Source organism: Salmo salar, chromosome 21, assembly GCF_965601325.2.
Source record: "Salmo salar chromosome 21, fSalSal1, whole genome shotgun sequence".
Lineage (NCBI taxonomy): Eukaryota > Metazoa > Chordata > Actinopteri > Salmoniformes > Salmonidae > Salmo > Salmo salar.
Genome location: NC_138311.1, coordinates 56696443 through 56712615, shown reverse-complemented (window position 1 = coordinate 56712615; position 16173 = coordinate 56696443). Strand labels below are relative to the sequence as shown.

Below are 16173 nucleotides of genomic sequence, written 5' to 3'. Positions count from 1 at the left end.
GCTGTGCTTGAATTTAATGTAATTGATTTGGGTAAACACATATACAGAAAGATGTCCATTGTATTCCCAGAGGATAGCTGAGGACTGCAGGGTTTGATGAAAACCACATACAGTGCCTTCGGAAAGTATTCAGACCCCTTGACTTTTTCCACAATTTGTTACGTTACAGCCTTATTCTAGAATGTATTATATTGTTTTTTACCTGATCAATCTACACACAATACCCCATAATGACAAAGCAAAAACTGTTTTTTAGAAATATTTGCTAATTTATGAGAAATTAAAAACTGAAATATCACATTTACATAAGTATTCAGACCCTTTACTCAGTACTTTGTTGAAGCACATTTGGCAGCGATTACAGACTTGAGTATTCTTGGGTATGACGCTACAAGCTTGGCTCACCTGTATTTGGGGAGTTTCTCCCATTCTTCTCTGCAGATCCTCTCAAGCTCTGTCAGGTTGGATGGGGAGCGTCACTGCACAGCTATTTTCAGGTCTCTCCAGAGATGTTCGATCGGGTTCAAGTCCGGGGCTCTGGCTGGGCCACTCAAGGACATTCAGAGATTTGTCCCGAAGCCACTCCTGCGTTGTCTTGGCTGTGTGCTTAGGGTCGTTGCCCTGTTCGAAGGTGAACCTTTGCCCCAGTCTGAGGTCCTGAGCGCTCTGGAGCAGGTTTTCATGAAGGATCTCTCTGTACTTTGCTCTCTTCATCCCAGCCTCGATCCTCACTAGTCTTCTAGTCCCTGCCACTGAAAAACATCCCCTCAGCATGATGCTGCCACCACCATGCTTCACCGTAGGGATGGTGCCAGGTTTCTTCCAGAAGTGACGCTTGGCATTCAGGCCAAAGAGTTCAATCTTTCATCAGACCAGAGATGTTTCTCATGGTCTGAGAGTCTTTAGGTGTCTTTTGTCAAACTCCAAGCAGGCTGTCATGTGCCTTTTACTGAGGAGTGGCTTCCGCCTGGCCACTCTACCGTAAAGGCCTGATTGGTGGAGTGCTGCAGAGATGGTTGTCCTTCTGGAAGGTTCTCCCATCTCCACAGAGGAACTCTGGAGCTCTGTCAGAGTGACCATCAGGTTCTTGGTCACCTCCCTGACCAAGGCCCTTCTCCCCTGATTGCTCAGTTTGGCCGGGTGGCCAGCTCCAGGAAGAGTCTTGGTGGTTCCAAACTTTTTCCATTTAAGAATGATGGAGGCCACTGTGTTCTTGGGGACCTTCAATGCTGCAGACATTTTTGGTACCCTTCCTCAGATCTGTGCCTCGACACAGTCCTGTCTTGGAGCTCTACAGACAATTTCTTCGACCTCATGGCTTGGTTTTTGCTCTGACGTGCACTGTCAACTGTGGGACCTTATATAGACAGGTGTGTGCCTTTCCAAATCACGTCCAATCAATTGAATTTACCACAGGTGGACTCCAATCAAGTTGTAGAAACATCTCAAGGATGATCAATGGAAACAGGATGCACCTGAACTCAATTTTCGAGTCTCATAGCCAATGGGGCTGAATACTTTTGTAAATATGTTTTTAATTTTTTTTTGCAAATGTATCAAAAATAAAAAACAAAAACTCTTTTTTATTTTTGATAAATTTGCAAAAAATAAATAAAAACCTGTTTTTGCTTCATCATTATGGGGTATTGTGTGTAGATTGCTGAGGATTGTTTATTTATTTAATCCATTTAAGAATAATTCTGTAACGTAACAAAATGTGGAAAAAAGTCAATAGGTCTGAAAACTTTACAGTTGTACATCAACAAAGGGCTTTGTCTTGTATACCAGAGAAAGAAACCTCCTTTCTACATGATAACAGGATTCTGGTGAAGCGGTGTGTTAGTTTTGTCCTTTCACTTTGTATTTGTCGATGATAAGGATTACTCATAATTTAATCTCACAAAGCCAGACGAGTGTCTCTGAATAATGATATTATGCTATATAATCTCATTGCCGGCGCGTGAGATTACTCATAGACCCACTATTCAAACACACCTGTCTGCACGCTACTACTTAAACACTCCTGTCCTCATGATGGTGGCAGCATCACGCTGTGGGGATGTTGTTTCACGGAAACATGGCTCACCTCGAGACACGCTATCTGAGTCGGTACAGCCGCCTGGTTTCTTCACGCATCGCGCCGACAGAAACAAACATCTCTCTGGTAAGAAGAAGGGCGGGGGTGTATGCCTTATGATTAACGAGACGTGGTGTGATCATAACAACATACAGGAACTCAAGTCCTTTTGTTCACCTGACTTAGAATTCCTCACAATCAAATGCCGACCGCATTATCTACCAAGAGAATTCTCTTCGATCATAATCACAGCCGTATATATATCCCCCCCCCAAGCAGACACATCGACGGCTCTGAAAGAACTTCATTTGACTCTATGTAAACTGGAAACCACATATCCTGAGGCTGCATTTATTGTAGCTGGGGATTTTAACAAGGCTAATCTGAAAACAAGGCTCCCCAAATTCTATCAGCATATCGATTGTGCTACCAGGTCTTTTAAAACCCTGGATCACTGTTATTCTAACTTCCGCGACGCATATAAGGCCCTCCCCCGCCCTCCCTTCGGAACAGCTGACCACGACTCCATTTTGTTGCTCCCAGCCTATAGACAGAAACTAAAACAGGAAGCTCCCGCGCTCAGGTCTGTTCAACGCTGGTCCGACCAATCGGATTCCACGCTTCCAGATTGCTTCGATCACGTGGATTGGGATATGTTCCGCATTGCGGCGAACAACAACATTGACGAATACGCTGATTCGGTGAGTGAGTTTATTAACAAGTGCATCGGTGATGTTGTACCCACAGCGACTATTAAAACCTTCCCCAACCAGAAACCGTGGATTGATGGCAGCATTCGAGCAAAACTGAACGAGCGAACCACTGCTTTTAATCAGGGCAAGGTGACCGGAAACATGACCGAATACAAACAGTGTAACTATTCCCTCCGCAAGGCAATCAAACAAGCTAAGCGTCAATATAGAGACAAAGTGGAGTCGCAATTCAACGGCTCAGACACGAGAGGTATGTGGCAGGGTCTACAGTCAATCATGGACGACAAAAGAAAAACCAGCCCCGTTGCGGACCAGGATGCCTTGCTCCCAGACAGACTAAACAAGTTTTTTGCTCACTTTGAGGATAATACAGTGCCACTGACACGGCCCGCTACCAAAACCTGCGGGCTCTCCTTCACTGTAGCCAACGTGAGTAAAACATTTAAACGTGTTAATCCTCGCAAGGCTGCAGGCCCAGACGGCATCCCCAGCCGCGGCCTCAGAGCATGCGCAGACCAGCTGGCTGGTGTGTTTACAGACATATTCAATCAATCCTTATCCCCGTCTGCTGTCCCCACATGCTTCAAGAGGGCCACCATTGTTCCTGTTCCCAAGAAAGCTAAGGTAACTGAGCTAAATGACTACCGCCCTGTAGCACTCACTTCCGTCATCATGAAGTGCTTAGAGAGACTAGTCAAGGACCATATCACCTCCACCTTACCTGACATCCTAGACCCACTTCAATTTGCTTACTGCCTCAATAGGTCCACAGACAACGCAATCACACTGCACACTGCCCTAACCCATCTGGACAAGAGGAATACCTATGTAAGAATGCTGTTCATCGATTACAGCTCAGCATTTAACACCATAGTACCCTCCAAACTCGTTATTAAGCTCGAGACCCTGGGTCTCAACCCCGCCCTGTGCAACTGTCCTGGACTTCCTGACGGGCCGCCCCCAGGTGGTGAGGGTAGGTAACAACATCTCCACCCCGCTGATCCTCAACACTGGGTCCCCACAAGGGTGCATTCTCAGCCCTCTCCTGTACTCCCTGTTCACCCACGACTGCGTGGCCATGCACGCCTCCAACTCAATCATCAAGTTTGCAGACGACACTACAGTGGTAGGCTTGATTACCAACAATGACGAGACGACCTACAGGGAGGAGGTGAGGGCCCTCGGAGTGTGGTGTCATGAAAATAACCTCTCACTCAATGTCAACAAAACAAAGGAGATGATGGTGGACTTCAGGAAACAGCAGAGGGAGCAGCCCCCCATCCACATCGACGGGACGGTAGTGGAGAGGGTGGAGAGTTTTAAGTTCCTCGGCGTACACATCAGGAACAAACTGATATGGTCCACCCACACAGACAGCGTGGTGAAGAAGGCGCAGCAGCGCCTCTACAACCTCAGGAGGCTGAAGAAATTCGTCTTGTCACCAAAAACACTCACAAACTTTTACAGATGCACAATCGAGAGCATCCTCTCGGGCTGTATCACCGCCTGGTACGGCAACTGCCCCGCCCACAACCGGAAGGCTCTCCAGAGGGTAGTGAGGTCTGATCAACGCATCACCGGGGTCAAACTACCTGCCCTCCAGGACACCTTTTATTTATTTATTTATTTATTTCACCTTTATTTAACCAGGTAGGCAAGTTGAGAACAAGTTCTCATTTACAATTGCGACCTGGCCAAGATAAAGCAAAGCAGTTCGACAACATACAAAAACACAGAGTTACACATGGAGTAAAACAACATACAATCAATGATGCAGTAGAGAAAAAAAATAAATAAGACTATATACAATGTGAGCAAATGATGTGAGATAAGGGAGGTAAAGGCAAAAAAATGCCATGGTGGCAAAGTAAATAAAGTATAGCAAGAAAAACACTGGAATGGTAGATTTGTAGTTTGAAGAAAGTTCAGAGATAAAATATAAATAATATGGTGCAAAGGAGCAAAATAAATAAAATAAATAAATACAGTAGGGGAAGCGGTAGTAGTTTGGGCTAAATTATAGATGGGCTATGTACAGGTGCAGTGATCTGTGAGCTGCTCTGACAGCTGGTGCTTAAAGCTAGTGAGGGAGATAAGTGTTTCCAGTTTCAGAGATTTTTGTAGTTCGTTCCAGTCATTGGCAGCAGAGAACTGGAAGGAGAGACGACCAAAGGAGGAGTTGGCTTTAGGGGTGACCAGAGAGATATACCTGCTGGAGCGCGTGCTACAGGTGGGTGCTGCTATGGTGACCAGTGAGCGGAGATAAGGGGGGACTTTACCTAGCAGGGTCTTGTAGATGACCTGGAGCCAATGTGTTTGGCGACGATTATGAAGCGAAGGCCAGCCAACGAGAGCGTACAGGTCGCAGTGGTGGGTAGTATATGGGGCTTTGGTGACAAAACGGATGGCACTGTGATAGACTGCATCCAGCTTGTTGAGTAGGGTATTGGAAGCTATTTTGTAAATGACATCGCCGAAGTCGAGGATTGGTAGGATGGTCAGTTTTACGAGGGTATGTTTGGCAGCATGAGTGAAGGATGCTTTGTTGCGAAATAGGAAGCCAATTCGAGATTTCACTTTGGATTGGAGATGATTGATGTGAGTCTGGAAGGAGAGTTTACAGTCTAACCAGACACCTAGGTATTTGTAGTTGTCCACAAATTCTAAGTTAGAACCGTCCAGAGAAGTGATGCTGGACAGGCGGGCAGGTGCAGGCAGCGATCGGTTGAAGAGCATGCATTTAGTTTTACTTGTGTTTAGGAGCAGTTGGAGACCACGGAAGGAGAGTTGAATGGCATTGAAGCTCGTCTGGAGGGTTGTTAACACAGTGTCCAAAGAAGGGCCAGAAGTGTACAGAATGGTGTCGTCTGCGTAGAGGTGGATCAGAGATTCACCAGCAGCAAGAGCGACATCATTTATGTATACAGAGAAAAGAGTTGGCCCAAGAATTGAACCCTGTGGTACCCCCATAGAGACTGCCAGAGGTCCAGACAGTAGGCCCTCCGATTTGACACACTGAACTCTGTCAGAGAAGTAGTTGGTGAACCAGGCGACGCAATCGTTTGAGAAACCAAGGCTACTGAGTCTGCCGATGAGGATGTGGTGATTAACAGAGTCAAAAGCTTTGGCCAGGTCAATGAATACGGCAGCACAGTATTGTTTCTTATCGATGGCGGTTACGATGTCGTTTAGGACCTTGAGCGTGGCTGAGGTGCACCCATGACCAGCTCTGAAACCAGATTGCATAGCGGAGAGGGTGCGGTGGGATTCGAAATGGTCGGTAATCTGTTTGTTGACTTGGCTTTCGAAGACCTTAGAAAGGCAGGGTAGGATGGATATAGGTCTGTAGCAATTTGGGTCAAGAGTGTCACCTCCTTTGAAGAGGGGGATGACAGCAGCTGCTTTCCAATCTATGGGAATCTCAGACGACACGAAAGAGAGGTTGAACAGGCTAGTAATAGGGGTTGCAATAATTTCGGCAGATCATTTTAGAAAGAAAGGGTCCAGATTGTCTAGCCCGGCTGATTTGTAGGGGTCCAGATTTTGCAGCTCTTTTAGAACATCAGCTGAATGGATTTGGGAGAAGGAGAAATGGGGGAGGCTTGGGCGAGTAGCTGTGGGGGGTGCAGTGCTGTTGAATGCAGTAGGGGTAGTTAGGTGGAAAGCATGGTCAGCCGTAGAAAAATGCTTATTGAAATTCTCAATTATAGTGGGCTTATCGGTGGTGACAGAGTTTCTTATCCTCAGTGCAGTGGGCAGTTGGGAGGAGGTGTTCTTATTCTCCATGGACTTTACAATGTCCCAGAACTTTTTAGAGTTGGAGTTGCACGAAGCAAATTTCTGTTTGAAAAAGCTAGCCTTGGCTTTTCTAACTGCCTGTGTGTATTGGTTTCTAACTTCCCTAAAAAGTTGCATATCGCGGGGGCAGTTCGATGCTAATGCAGAACGCCACAGGATGTTTTTGTGTTGGTTAAGGGCAGTCAGGTCTGGGGAGAACCAAGGGCTATATCTGTTCCTGGTTCTAAATTTCTTGAAAGGGGCATGCTTATTTAAGATGGAGAGGAAGGCATTTAAAAAAAATAACCAGGCATCCTCTACTGACGGGATGAGGTCAATATCCTTCCAGGATACCAGGGCCAGGTCGAATAGAAAGGCTTGCTCGTTGAAATGTTTCAGGGAGCGTTTGACAGTGATGAGTGGAGGTCGTTTGACCGCTGACCCATTACGGGTGCAGGCAATGAGGCAGTGATCGCTGAGATCTTGGTTGAAAACAGCAGAGGTGTATTTAGAGGGCACGTTGGTTAGGATGATATCTATGAGGGTGCCAGTGTTTGCGGCTATGGGGTTGTACCTGGTGGGTTCATTAATAATTTGTGTGAGATTGAGGGCATCAAGCTTGGATTGTAGGATGGCTGGGGTGTTAAGCATGTCCCAGTTTAGGTCACCTAGTAGCACGAGCTCTGAAGATAGATGGGGGGCACACCTATCTAGGGCACACCTACACCACCCAATGTCACAGGAAGGCCAAAAAGATCATCAAGGACAACAACCACCCGAGCCACTGCCTGTTCACCCCGCTATCATCCAGAAGGCGAGGTCAGTACAGGTGCATCAAAGCTGGGACCGAGAGACTGAAAAACAGCTTCTATCTCAAGGCCCTCAGACTGTTAAACAGCCATCACTAGCACAAAGAGGCTGCTGCCTACATATTGACTCAACTCCAGCCACTTAAATAATGGAGAAATGTATGTAATCAATTTATCACTAGCCACTTTATATAATGTTTACATGCCCTTCATTACTCATTTCATATGTATATACTGTACTCTATACCATCTACTGCATCTTGATGTAATGTATCACTAGCCACTTTAAACAATGCCACTTTATATAATGTTTACATACCCTTCATTACTCATTTCATATGTATATACTGTACTCTATACCATCTACTGCATCTTGCCATCTTGATGTAATGTATCACTAGCCACTTTAAACAATGCCACTTTATATAATGTTTACATACCCTACATTACTCATCTCATATGTATATACTGTACTCTATACCATCCACTGCATCTTGCCATCTTGATGTAATGTATCACTAGCCACTTTAAACGATGCCACTTTATATAATGTTTACATACCCTACATTACTCATCTCATATGTATATACTGTACTCTATATCATCTACTGCATCTTTCCTATGCCGTTCGGCCATCACCCATTCATATATTTTTATGTACATATTCGTATTCATTCCTTTACACTTGTGTGTATAAGGTAGTTGTTGTGAAATTGTTAGGTTATATTACTTGTTAGATATTACTGCACGGTCGGAACTAGAAGCACAAGCATTTCGCTACACTTGCATTAACATCTGCTAAATTTGATTTGATTTGATGCTACTACTTAAACACACCTGTCTGCATGCAGGTCAAACAAGAGTGTGTCTTACTTGTCTGTTACTCAGCATCACTGGTCTTCTGGGAGAGGTGTGTGTGTGTGTGTGTGTGTGTCTTACTTGTCTATCTGCTCCTCAGCATCGCTGGTCTTCTGGGAGGACTGTATGGCGTCTCCTTTCCCCATCACGCTGATGTCGCACTTCAGGTAACCTTTGACCCCGGTCCTGATGTCTGCCGGGTCCGTCAGCACCGCCCACTTATTGGTGAACTGGTGACCTAAGACAGGGACGCATATCACGTTCAAGTTTATTTGCTGTAACAAATCAATTGGGACATCTTGCTCACCAGAGCTCACGTTGAAAAACAAGCAAGAAAGTTAGCATTAGCGTTCAGTTAGCTTTTCAGCAATCCAGTCAGTTATGAAGGAGCACCGGACTGAAGCATGGGGGGACATAAAGGGGGGGGGTGGTCGTTCTCTTACCAGGTTGTCTATAGACCGTTCCCACGTCCATCTTGAAGGAGCCCACACAGAAGCCTTTCATGATCTTGGTATGCATTACCTGGAGATGAGACAGACAAACTAAATATTTGAAGAGTTGTTTTTTTATTTTTATGGATGAGCAATGTATTTACTTACTGATAGTTTGATGACTTTGTCAAAAAAGCTCTCTTGATGGCCGTAATAATCAAACACGAAGTACTGTTTCAAAAAAGAAAGAGAATATATAGAGCAACAAGGAAAGATAATGATTATTAGTATTATTCCAATACCAACATCCGGTAACACTTCATTTTATTAAGGGTCCTTGTTACACTGTAATTCCATATGGAATTACAGTGTAACAGGTATTGTAATAATTCATAGTTACATTGTAATAACAACATGTGGTAATTGCAGTCTGTAATTACAGTGGGTGTAACAACGAATGCTTACTACCATGCTTGTTACAAATGTTAAAAGTTTCCTATAGCATCCCATTTTTCTAACCTTGACTAGCTTGCTAACTAAAGCTGACAAATTTGCCATGGTGGCTACACGCTAGCTAACAAGCTAGCTAACTAAAGCTGAGAAATATGCTATGGTGGCTACACGCTAGCTAACAAGCTAACTTGATAACTAAAGCTGACAAATATGTTATGGTGGCTACACGCTAGCTAGCTAACGTTAGCTGGACTTGAGTGTCATTATCTTCCCTGAACCTTGTTCTCACGGTATGAGTTACCCAAGGGTATTACGTTACTTGTGTCAACACACTATGAGTAGGGTTAGTTCCTTTTCAATCTAGCTAAACACAGATAACATTTTAGTTTTAGCAAGCGGGTATTATTGCTAACTGGATAACAGTACAACTGGTAGCTAGGAAAGGCCTAGCTAGCTATAATGCCTTAACTAGTTGTCATGGTGATGATAACTAGGGGTAAGGTAGTAGAGTGACAATCCTAAATAGTAATCTATTCTTTTTTTTTCTTCTTTAACACAGATTCCCAACAAGATCTCATACTCCAGGATGGGAAAATGTTAACAAGAAAGAAGAAACAGACGAAGACAAGAGTCAGAGATGTCGTTTTTTTTTCTATTGTTACTTGTAATGTTAAAAACGCAATAAAAATACAATCCCAGCTCTTTAGGCTACTCCTACTATAAGGTTACAGATATGAGTCACCACTAGAGTAGTTGTTTTTAAGTTATTGAATAGGCCTTTAGTTTTGTTTAATCTAATTCATTAAATCATTGATCTAACAATAAAAATCCTTATTATTTTGTCAGAAATGTAAGGTGTTTTTACATGTTGCAATAAAGTTGACAAAAGTAGAAGCTCATCTTTTGTTTGTAGGTATCTTCGCTTGGTAACGAGTATTATTATTTGACCCTGCTGGTCATTTATGAACATTTGAACATCTTGACCATGTTCTGTTATAATCTCCACCCGGCACAGCCAGAAGAGGACTGGCCACCCCTCATAGCCTGGTTCCTCTCTAGGTTTCTTCCTAGGTTTTGGCCTTTCTAGGGAGTTTTTCCTAGCCACCGTGCTTCTACACCTGCATTGCTTGCTGTTTGGGGTTTTAGGCTGGGTTTCTGTACAGCACTTTGAGATATCAGCTGATGTACGAAGGGCTATATAAATACATTTGATTTGATTAGTAAGTCATTATATAGAATCAACTTAACCCTTTTTAGTACATTTTTTTAGGTGCTTGTGCTAGCAAAAACATTGAGTGCAGATTTTGAAGAGTGCATTCACCGGTAGGTAATTAGAGTCTTTTGAGCCTCCAACCTTTGTAAACTCAGACACCCAGTGCATCTGTCCACCAGAGATTACAACCTTGTGACCGTTATTACTGAATCAGCTGAGAAGAAACTAAAACACTAAATTGGTGAATTTAGTGGAAACTAGTAACAAGAATTAGCATTAGTAACAAGCATGGTAACAAGCATTTGTTATTACACCTCTGTAATTACAGACTGCAGTTGTTATTACAGTGTTACTATGAGTTATTACAATTAACTACAATACTTGTTACAGTGTAATGCATTACAGATACCAATCGTACAACCCCAAGGTTGAAGGTTCACCTCATTGATGAAGGGGGCGTTGGTGCCCTCTTTGACGGTGGTCTGTTTCTTCTCGTCTCCTACCTCCATGATTACGCTAGGGTCAATATTCTCCCCCACCAGCTGTTTGGCCTCGGTGATGTTGATGGCAATCTGAAGGGGAGATCATCAAAATCACCTTTATTCGCCAAGTGAAATCGTTCTGCCAGCAATGGACAGATGGACTATAGACAGAGGAATGTACACATAATATACTTGCAGCATATACAATATGAATACAATACAAATTACACATGATAGGAGAGGACATTTACAGTTAAGAATATACAGATTATATCATATGAGGACAGAATTTTTGGGACAAAAGTTAGATGGCAATGTGTCCCAAACATCCAGTGGCTATTCCCTCAACACAGGAGATACAATATGAATCAGTCAACCAACCTGGAAAGTCTGTGGTCTTTTCTCACTGTCCAGAATCTTTGGTCGTAGTTTAGACCTGTGTGGAGTTATTAAATTGACATTATTACCATGAGTTATACAGTATGAGTTTATACGAGGCCTGGCGAAACAGGCAAACATTTTAATCTGTCAATTTTCAGATTTTGGGGATATTTTGCAACTGTAACTTCCATACTTTCATAAAATGTACAAATACATCGGCAATACTGTATATTAAATGATTGATTTGTATCGTTTTACCAAACTTCCGTCAACTACACATTCCATAAATGTTGTTCTTGTTCTCATGTTTCATGTAGAACTTCAACCTCTATTTTTAAAAACTCTCCATGTTGAATCATGTATCGTTCAGAAGCTTGTTTTCCTGGGGGGGCATATCGTTAGCTCGTCCATACATCGCGATATCCTTTTTAGACGTAGTGCTGAGAGATTAGTAATATCCGGTAACCTGATTGGTTAATAAAAGGCCTCACAAATGTTCAAGAAAATCTTGAAGAATATACCTACAATATGTGAATAAAAATAAGCGATATCAGTTAGCCAATGCGAGAAAAGCAGTGAATTAAAGAAAACAATTGCCTGTTAAGTCAGTGGCAGTACAGGTAGAGGAGGAAAAGGAGGTAGCCGGCAGAAACACGTCGAGAAGTAAATTAGTTGAGATGAAAATTGACAGCTGGCAACGATCAACTAGACAGCAGCCAGACAACAGTGGCTTTTATTCCACATGTCACAAATAAACCAACTTGTACATGATTTGCCGTTAAATGTCTAAACACTGGACTGAAAATCACCATTGACCCCCATCAACCAGTGATTCTGTAACTCTGTCATGGTAGAATGTACACAGTGTGAAGGTGATGCACTTAGGAGTGTTTACACTTTCTCCAGGCTGCACGAGTGCTCCAGGGGAGATGTGCCATTGTCACGTCCTGACCAGTAAAAGAGGTTTGTTATTTGTTATTGTAGTTTGGTCAGGACGTGGCAGGGGGTGTTTGTTTTATGTGTTTAGGGGTTTTTGGTTTATGTTCTATGTTAGTATATTTCTATGTTTGTTCTAGTATGTCTATTTCTATGTTTAAGTTTCTTGGGTTGACCTTCAATTGGAGGCAGCTGTTCCTTGTTGCCTCTAATTGAAGGTCCTATTTAGTAGGGGTGTTTTTTTTCCCCCCTGTGTTTTGTGGGTGGTTGTTTCCTGTTTCCTGTATGTTGAACCTGATGGGTCTGTTTTCGGTCGTTTGTTGTTTTGTTGTTTGAAAGTTTAATAAAAGTAATTATGAGCACGTCACACGCCGCGTCTTGGTCCCCATTAGACGTCCCGCGTTACAACCATTTAACATATCAGCATGTTTCTTTCTAGCCGAACAAACTTGGACATAGTTAAGCAGCTCTAAAGAAAATAAGCAAAATCCTAGGGATTCCTTCCTCGTGTCTCAAACTCATATCAGAGACATGACAGGAGAATGACAGGTAAAATAAAAAAGGGAGAGTGGCCCATTATTGTCAGGTGACTTGCTGTGTATAAATAATATGTATTTCCTTGCTCCAGAAAAATGTATTCAAAGTGAATAAAACAGAGTGATAGGAAAACATAACTATACATAGGGCCTACAGCGTGATAGGGCTGTAACCTACTGTGATTAGTGTGAAATTAGCTTTACATAAAGTAAACATGTGCTGATATTTACATAGGGTAAAATGCTGATATTTTAGTCCTGCAGTTATGACTGTAATGTCAACAGACATAAAAAGTACACAACAATACAACACAATACATTAAAACCTATGTTGTGATGTACCTCTTGGTCTGGGGTAGCTGTCTGACAGGTAGTGTTCCAGAAAGGCCAGGCTGACCATCGTCGGGGTACTGTCCTTCTAACAGACCAGTGACCTCAGCTTTACCCTCTGGCTCTGTACCATCTGGCAGGGCATGACACAAATCAATCAATCAATCAATCAATCAATCAATCAATCAATCAATCAATCAATCCATTTTGATCAAGAGTAAAGGACATTGGCAAGGAAACCAGAATCAGAGGGGAGGTCTGGCCATACCAGCTAGAAGTTCAGCTATGAAAGTCAACATGTCATGATGTACAAAAGTAAAGTGACCCCATGAAGGTTAAATATCAGGAGGGTACACGATCACATGTGTATCCTTATTAATCCAAGAGTACACAATGCAATACTCCATAAATACAGAAGCACATGACTGTTTGATCAGGGTTAACTCCATTAGAGCCGACTGTATGGATATGGCTTAGGTGTGTTCATCCCAAATGGAAACCTATTCCCTATGGGCCCTGGTCGAAACTAGTGCACTACCTTATGGGCCCTGGTCAAAAAGAGTGCACTACATAGGGAATAGTGAGCCATTTGGTAAGCAGATATCTCCAATCACAATCTGCTCTTACTGTTTACAGTTGGATTGTTTGTTTTCAAGGCCGTACCTAGAGCTGCTTTATTGGCCAAGACAAGATCGGATGTGGTGACTCTCTTCTTCTTCTTCACTTTCAGCCCGAACATCCCCTTCCCCTTCCTGTAGACAACATTAGACATTAGACCCCTTACACTTCCTGTAGACAACATTAGACATTAGACCCCTTCCCCTTCCTGTAGACAACATTAGACATTAGACCCCTTCCACTTCCTGTAGACAACATTAGACATTAGACCACTTCCTGTAGACAACATTAGACATTAGACCCCTTACACTTCCTGTAGACAACATTAGACATTAGACCCCTTCCCCTTCCTGTAGACAACATTAGACATTAGACCCCTTCCTGTAGACAACATTAGACATTAGACCCCTTCCCCTTCCTGTAGACAACATTAGACATTAGACCCCTTCCACTTCCTGTAGACAACAGACATTAGACATTAGACCCCTTCCTGTAGACAACATTAGACATTAGACCCCTTCCCCTTCCTGTAGACAACATTAGACATTAGACCCTTCCCCTTCCTGTAGACAACAGACATTAGACCCCTTCCCCTTCCTGTAGACAACATTAGACATTAGACATTAGACCCCTTCCTGTAGACAACATTAGACATTAGACCCCTTCCACTCTCACTCATGAACAGCAATACACATAATACATTGGATACATACCAACACACATACAAGGAGGATGGTACCTGAATACATGAAGACAAGGCTAATTCATGTGATGGAATACTGCGGGAAGACCTGATATGTTTGTAAATCCTGTGATTCTCAACTTATTTTACTCAGCTAAATGGTGCACCTGGGTTCAACTAATCAAGGGCTTGATGATGAGGTGAGTAGTTGAATCAAAAGTGCTAGTGCTGGGCTGGAATAAACCTGTTCATCCCTGGGGGTACACCATTCTGGGCTGGAATAAACCTGTACATCCCTGGGGGTTCACCATACTGGCCTGGAATAAACCTGTACATCCCTGGGGGTACACCATACTGGCCTGGAATAAACCTGTACATCCCTGGGGGTACACAATATGGAATAAACCTGTACATCCCTGGGGGTACACCATACTGGGCTGGAATAAACCTGTACATCACTGGGGGTACACCATACTGGGCTGGAATAAACCTGTACATCCCTGGGGGTACACCATACTGGGCTGGAATAAACCTGTACATCCCTGGGGGTACACCATACTGGGCTGGAATAAACCTGTACATCCCTGGGGGTACACCATATGGAATAAACCTGTACATCCCTGGGGGTACACCATACTGGGCTGGAATAAACCTGTTCACATCCCTGGGGGGTACACCATACTGGGCTGGAATAAACCTGTTCATCCCTGGGGGTACACCATACTGGGCTGGAATAAACCTGTACATCCCTGGGGGTACACCATACTGGGCTGGAATAAACCTGTACATCCCTGGGGGTACACCATACTGGGCTGGAATAAACCTGTACATCCCTGGGGGTACACCATACTGGGCTGGAATAAACCTGTACATCCCTGGGGGTTCACCATACTGGGCTGGAATAAACCTGTACATCCCTGGGGGTTCACCATACTGGGCTGGAATAAACCTGTACATCCCTGGGGGTACACCATACTGGGCTGGAATAAACCTGTACATCCCTGGGGGTACACCATATGGAATAAACCTGTTCATCCCTGGGGGTTCACCATGACTGGAATTGAGAAATCATTTTCTAACTAACATAGCAATTTTGCAGAGGTTTTAAGATCTTACCTGTGCGTGGCTGGACTGCCACTGTGACCTGATGCATCCTTATCCATTTGGACAGGAAAATATGCCCAGGAGTCTCTGACGTACTCCCCACCCCCACACACACAGCTGATAGCTACGATATTAACACACTATCCCGATTCCTATCCTAATGCTAGCAATAACACCACGTTGTATTAAAATAGCACTCTCTGATACACTGTCTTACCAAAAGTGTCTGACTGCTCTCTGTCTCACAATACACTTTCCAGTTCCTCCTGTCCACTCAGCCAATCAGTCACTCTTGTATCCTCCCTTGTTTGACTTTCAGTGGTTTGAATTTCCTTCCTGCATAATTATCCTGCATATTGATATAATCCTGCTTGAGCCCCTCTTTCCTCAGTTCACATAGAGTAAATGACGGAACCAATGGGACAATGTTGAATCCTATAGCTTTCCCTGTTGAGTCTCTCTGTTGAGTCTCTCTGTTGAGTCTCTCTGTTGAGTCTCTCTGTTGAGTTTCTCTGTTGAGTCTCTCTGTTGAGTTTCTCTGTTGAGTTTCTCTGTTGAGTTTCCTTGTTGAGTTTCTCTGTTGAGTCTCTCTGTTGAGTCTCCCTGTTGAGTCTCCCTGTTGAGTCTCTCTGTTGAGTTTCTCTGTTGAGTCTCTCTGTTGAGTCTCTCTGTTGAGTCTCCCTGTTGAGTCTCTCTGTTGAGTCTCTCTGTTGAGTCTCTCTGTTGAGTTTCCCTGTTGAGTCTCTCTGTTGAGTCTCTCTGTTGAGTCTCTC

General features: G+C 43.5%; 1 protein-coding gene across 1 annotated transcript in view; it reads right to left on the bottom strand.

Annotated features, from left to right (window-relative positions):
- Nucleotides 1-15660, bottom strand: part of fer1l6 (fer-1 like family member 6) — a 75639-nt gene extending 59979 nt beyond the window's left edge. Inside the window, exons 1-8 of the mRNA XM_082967247.1 lie at nucleotides 15413-15660; nucleotides 13660-13748; nucleotides 13009-13129; nucleotides 11195-11249; nucleotides 10772-10903; nucleotides 8834-8896; nucleotides 8678-8756; nucleotides 8316-8472 (exon numbers count right to left, since the gene is read on the bottom strand). Of these exons, the coding sequence (XP_082823373.1) occupies nucleotides 8316-8472; nucleotides 8678-8756; nucleotides 8834-8896; nucleotides 10772-10903; nucleotides 11195-11249; nucleotides 13009-13129; nucleotides 13660-13748; nucleotides 15413-15459 (743 nt within the window). The 5' untranslated portion in view covers nucleotides 15460-15660. The remainder of the gene's footprint in view (nucleotides 1-8315; nucleotides 8473-8677; nucleotides 8757-8833; nucleotides 8897-10771; nucleotides 10904-11194; nucleotides 11250-13008; nucleotides 13130-13659; nucleotides 13749-15412) is intronic.
- Between the last annotated feature and the right edge of the window lie 513 nt (nucleotides 15661-16173).